The 6288-nt window shown below is 41.4% G+C and overlaps 1 protein-coding gene across 4 annotated transcripts in view; it reads right to left on the reverse strand.

The window, feature by feature from the left end:
* The window catches only part of Tmem131 (transmembrane protein 131), a 149959-nt gene that overhangs the window by 82882 nt on the left and 60789 nt on the right, over positions 1–6288 (reverse strand). For all 4 annotated transcript variants that reach the window (XM_031367209.1, XM_031367212.1, XM_031367210.1 and 1 more), the window contains exon 3: positions 2665–2705. In XM_031367209.1, coding sequence (XP_031223069.1) covers positions 2665–2705 — 41 coding nt within the window. The remainder of the gene's footprint in view (positions 1–2664; positions 2706–6288) is intronic.

Genomic DNA, 6288 nt, shown 5'->3' on the forward strand with positions numbered 1-6288 from the left:
TCAGAAATCTGTCTGCCTCTGCCTCCCAAGTGCTGGGATTAAAGGTGTGCACCACCACCACCTGGCCTATTCTTTTAAAAACAGAAGAACTGTATACTCTGTTACCATCTTATCTCTGTGACTCGTGTATTAGCTATGTCTTTGCTCGTTTTTAAAGTAGTCTTAATAGTTGCAGGGTTCATCTCATCACTGTCTATAAATAATGCACCACTTTACACAGGTTATATTACAGCTCAGCTCTTCTGTTCGCTCCTGTCTTCTGTCCTACTGTTATACATGGGAAGCATGTCATGCAGTGAGTCTCCTAAAATCGAATTATTTGTTTCTATGCATCAGCTAATTAAAATTTTAATCAGAAAACATTTCTCTATATATCAATATATTCTACTTTTCTGATGCTCTTCATTCTTTTGTTAAATGTTTCCACTTGGAATAGTTTAATTGCCTTCAGCCTCTAACACTTCCTAACATTTGCTAGACAAGTGTTTCTGTCTTGCCCACATTTGTCTTACCTCTGTTTGGAAATGTCTTTATTTTTAAAGTATATTTTACAATGGCAGTTTTTCCATGTGACACTTCAAAGATGTCACCTTATGGGGAGTTTTGTGTGTGTGTGTGTGTAGTATGTGTGTATGGTGGGCAGAGTCTCTTACTGGAACCTGGAGTTGCCAATATGACTAATCTGGCTAGCCAGCTTGCCTCAGACATCCTATCACTGGTTCCGAAGCACTGTGTTATAGGTGGGCCACCAAACTCACCCAAACTCCAGTCTGCAGCTTTGGATGATATAGCCTGTTCTGACTTTGGCCTCAAAGAATCCTGTTTGTAAGACTGCTGGAGTACTGATAACTTCTTATACAGCAATGGAGAATGAATGTCAGTGGTTAGAACAATGTCTGCTATACATAAGAATCCTAATAAAAATTTACTGAATGAATGAATGATAAACCCCACAACTTTCAGTCATCTGCTTGAGTTTGCAAGCTGTTAGTATCTGCATAAATGTTTGTATTTCATCTCAAAAGAGCCTTTTATCACTGCACTGCTTTTTACTATACACAATATATGCCACATGGTGACTTCATTATCCCAGTTTGTAAAGAAACATTTTGCTCCGGACTTTTTATAATGCTACACAGCTGGTGAACTGATAACTTAGGTGCCCAGATTCCTACTCTTCCACCAAAGGCTACACATCCGAACAGCAGACCATGCATAGCAGGTGCCCTCACACCAGGCAACAGTAAGTCAGTACGAGGTCACAGGTTCAGTGCCATACCCTCTAACCACAAAGGCAGCTCCGATGTCCAGACTTTCTCCCAGTGTGCTAGAGTCTTTCAGATCTGTATCTCTGCTATCCTCCAAGATCCCAAAGAGGTATATCCACAATCCAGCACATACAAGATGCTAAAATACGGCGAGCAGGCTGATGAACCCTCCTCACTCTAACACTTCCTTACCAGTTCATCTCAGTCATGATACTTTTCTTTCCCAACGCCTCAAGTGGATCTCCTCCCCCTCCACACTGTTCTTGTCTGTTTTGTTTTGTTTTTTGAGACAGGGTTTCTCTGTGTAGCCCTAGATGTCCTGGAACTTGCTCTGTAGACCAGGCTAAACTCAAACTTAAGAGGTCCACCTGCCTCTGCCTCCTGGGTGCTGGGAAAGCTGGCCCACAGAGAAAACACAGTGAATACGCAAAATTCCATACTCATTATGAGGCAAATCAAAGAGAATGCAATGATAGACTTTCAAGTAGGAAGACCATACCATGTAGTGATGGGAGCTGAACTCAGTTCCTCTGCAAGAGCAGAGGTGCTCTTAATGGTTGCAGTGAGCCAGTCTCCAGATGACTATCACCTCCGTAACTATAAACCAGTGTAATTCCACAGCTAATTTCCAATCTACTGGAAATTAGGGGTGTGCCTTTCTGGATGTGTCAGTCCTAGAGCTCACTAAGGACTTACAAACCTGATGACTGGGACAGACCTACTGTTAAATCTTACATGTCCCTGAAAGGCCCATGTTTGGGAGCTTGGTCCCCCGACTCTGTAGTAGGTTGGACTTGGTGAGAGGGCTTTCTGTCATTAGAAGCATGCCCTCGAAGGAGCTCATTGGGACCCCAGCCCTTTCACGATCTCTAACTTTCTGATGAGAGAACTGGTGTTGCCATGCTGTGCTGGGAGTGCAATTTTCAAAACTGTGAGTCAAACAGACCTTTTCTCTTTGCCAAGCAATTACTCCAGGTCTTTGTTACAGTCTCAGACACTATACCAGAGTAATGTGCTATATTACTGCACCACATGAGAGTTCACTTCAACTTGGTTTTCCAAACACAGTATTTAGAAAGACATGGCGTAAAGCCAGGTGTGGTATTATACTCCTTTAATCCCAGCACTTGGGAGGCAGAGGTAAGTAAATTTCTGTAAGTCTGAGGCTAACCTGGTGTACACAGAGAGTTCCAGGCCAGCCAGAGTCACCTAGTAAGATCCTGACCCAAATCAAGCAAAACAAACAACAACAGAATTAAAAGAAAAACACAATGAAATGTCTTTCTAATACAATGCTACGTGTCCATCAGAAAATAACCCAGAAGAGTGAGCGAGAGGGGCAGGACCCTGAGGAACGGAAGCATGTTGCATGTTGCCATGTGTGAGTCCTACTTACCTTTTCTGTTGATAGGAACTGAGGCCAAGTGTTGTCTCAGTCTGTAAGAGGAAGAAAACAAGAATGAAACTGCTAAAGCCAAAGCTGCACATTACAGACAGAAGAAACATCAAGATATTTTATTGTGTCTTTTATTTTCAGCCCATTCCCACCCTTGATTCCTTGATTTTCAGGTTAGACCTGGTCCCAAATCACATAAAATAATAGGTCACACTATGCAATTAGAATGAGAGAGTAATTTGGTTCAACCTTAAGAACACTACAAACTAATGTTTTTGGTTTCCTTATGTTTGGCAAACAATACAAACCCTATAGGGAAGGCTCCTTTACAATCTCTTTATGTAATGTCATGACCTCCCAACTGCCAGTGAGGTACTGGTATCTATGGCTGCTGTCCTTATGGAAGTGAAGATACAGTGGGAATCAAAGGGCAAGCCATTTAAGTCACATAAATACTTCCACATTGAGAACTGCTTACAGAAAGGAATCGCGTGATTTGCACGAGGAAAGTGCATCTGAAGAGCTGATGCTTACGCTAAACTGATGGCAACCCTGACATGGAAGCCACGGGGATAGTAAAAGAGGAAGAGCACAGTATGTCCGAATCACAGACTGCAGAAAATAAGGCTGTGAGGCAAGGCGGGAGCCAGAGGCGTCCTCCTTGCTAAGTCACAACTTCCTCCAGTAGCTGATGGGAGCAGACACAGAGACCCAGTCTCAGTCATGGACAGAACAGTCACAGATGCCAGGCACTGGGAACCATTGCTCGATAAAGAACCTCAGCTTGGAAGGAAGAAGTTCTGGAATAGACGGTGGAGGTTACTGTGGAATAGTGTGAGCACACTCAACTCTGCTGAACTGCATACTTAAAAATGGCAATTCTATGCCTAAGTCCCATGTTTAATACATATTAAAAAAAACCTTTAATAATTGTATTAGTCAGGGTTCTTTAGAGTCACAGAAGTTATGGTAGTCTCTGTGTAGTAAGATCTCAAGATCTCCATGCCAAGATTCGGGTCGGAAACTTGTATCTCTCAGCCTCCAGATTAGGGCCAGGTGAGCCTTCTAATTCTGGACTGTAGTTAATTTCAGATATAGTCAAGTTGACAAACAGGAATAGCCACTACAATAATCAAGACAATATAGTAGTAGTGGCATAAAGATAGATTAATGAGCCGGGCACTGGTGGCACATACCTTTAATCCCAGCACTTGGGAGGCAGAAGCAGGTGGATTTCTGAGTTTGAGGCCAGCCTGGTCTACAGAGTGAGCTTCAGGACAACCAGGGCTATACAGAGAAACCCTGTCTCAAAAAAACAAAAACAAACAAACAAAAAAACCAAAAAGATAGATTAATGAAACTTGGCAAGTCCAGAAATGGACATGAATACAATCACTTAAATTTCAACGAAGGCATCGATAAGATTCAATGGAGAACCAAATGTCTTCTCGACAGACAGAAGAACCAGATGATGTAGTGAGAAAACAGGAGCTTTCACCCTATTTTATACAATGCACACAAATTAATCTCAGAAAGAAATGCTTAAGGAAATATGACAGCTCTATGGAACTTCTAGAAATAAAAGTATTTATCTACACAATGACTTATATTTGAATGTTCACAACAGCTTTTTTTTTTACTAGAACAACCTAAAGTTCTTATAATATGTAAATGGGAACATAAACTGTAACATGCCAATACAACAGGCTATTTCTCAGCAACAAAAAGACAAATTATTGATATATACGATATCATAAGTAAATCTCAAAATTATGGTGGTGAATGTTGGAACCCAGAGACTGAAAGCTGAGCAGAGGCTGCCTAGAGAATAAGAGCACAGGAAGCTCATAAGGGAGCTGAGTATGCTCACTGTTGGCCTGCAGTTATGATCTCCCAGGATAAAATAGCTTGGCAGCCTTTCCAATCTGTGTAGTTTAGACATGCACACTGTATGCTGTCCATAGAGCATTACAGGGTGGTCAAAACATCAGAGCATAAGGAGCCAGAAACAAAACTCAAGAAATCTATTACCCTGTGTACTTTTTGAGGAATAAAGCCATCATAAAGACAATGTAGCAAAAGATCACAAGGACAAAAAGCAAAATTATTCAAGATGATAAATTACAAACTAGTTTGTAATTCCTGGTTTGACTAGGAATAGTTGCAGAGACTCATGTGTCTGAACGCTTGGCCATGGGAAGTGGCACTATTAGGAGGTGTGACATGTTTGGAATAGACGTAGCCTTATTGGAGGAAGTATGTCACTGTTGGGGTCAGTGTGGACACAGTCTCCTTCTGCTACTTGCGGATCAAGATGTAGAACTCTCAGCTCCTTCTCCAGCACCAGGTCTGCCTGCATGCTGTCATGTCCCTGCATGGTGATAATGAAGGACTAAACCTATGAAACTGTAAGCCAGCCCCAGTTCAACGTTCCCCTTTATAAGAGTTGCCTTGGTCACGGTCATGTTCTCTTTACAGCAACAGAAACCCTAAGACAACATCTCATGAAAAATTAGCTAATATTCAATAAGAAATAAGATTAGAAGAAATAAATTCTTATTGAAGTATAAGGCAGACAACAAAACAATCATTTAGCTATAATAAATAAAGCCTCAGGAGATGATTATAGTAAATGCTATTTTGGTTCGGAGGTAATCTGAGAAATAAAATCTTAAATTTGTCTTTAAGGTGTATCTTAACATTGGACCTAAACACGGGGCAGCACAACAGAAAGTGTAAAAATTAGGTAGAAGAGACCAAACAGTACACTGAACGACAAAATCTATTTTAAAAGTGTCAGAAGCTAGAGCTTAACCACAAACAAGTCATGTCAGGAGGAACAGACACAAGACATGTGGCAAAACATTGTAACAGAGCAAGCAAAGGCCCTGCCTGAGTAACTGCACCCGGAGGGGTTTCATAAAGGGAAAAGTTCTCTCACAGCAGAGAAAAGAAAGGGGGTGGGGACTGAAATGTAAACAAAGAACAAGAATAGGAAATTCACTCCAGGAAAGCAGAGACTGGAGAAAATAGCTCAGAGGTCAAGAGTACTTGTTCCTGCCAAGGACCTCAGTTCAATTTCCAGAACCCACATGGTGGTTCACAACCATCCATAACTCCGGTTTGGTGGGGATCTGATGCCCGATTTTGACCTGCATAGCATGAAGCATGCAACTAGTGCACTTATACACATGAGCAGGAAAGAAGTAAATGGTCCACGACCATCTGAAAAGATGATTTCTTCATTAAAGAGTACAGCTCTACAAAGAATAATCAGATTTTACCAGCTGAGGGAAGGGACATTTGTCCCATCACATTTCATGACAGAATGTACCAGAATTCTAGATCCTAGAAACTATCTGTACCATGTAAGCCATCTATCCCAAACGACTACCACTAGTTTCAAAGAAAGTTCCCAGAATCAGAGAAAGTCAGCATGGTAATCCCCAGGTGAACCTAGATTATCCTCTGTCCTACCTATCAGACTCCTTCCCACCTGCAGTTCACACCACATGCATGCAGTGCTCACCACTGGGCTGCCAATTCCAGACCAATTTGAACACAACTTTTTAGAGGAAAACAGACTATTGTTTCTTTCTTTTCTTTTCTTTTTTTTTCTTTCTT

The sequence above is a fragment of the Mastomys coucha genome, unplaced genomic scaffold (genome assembly GCF_008632895.1).
Source record: "Mastomys coucha isolate ucsf_1 unplaced genomic scaffold, UCSF_Mcou_1 pScaffold14, whole genome shotgun sequence".
Lineage (NCBI taxonomy): Eukaryota > Metazoa > Chordata > Mammalia > Rodentia > Muridae > Mastomys > Mastomys coucha.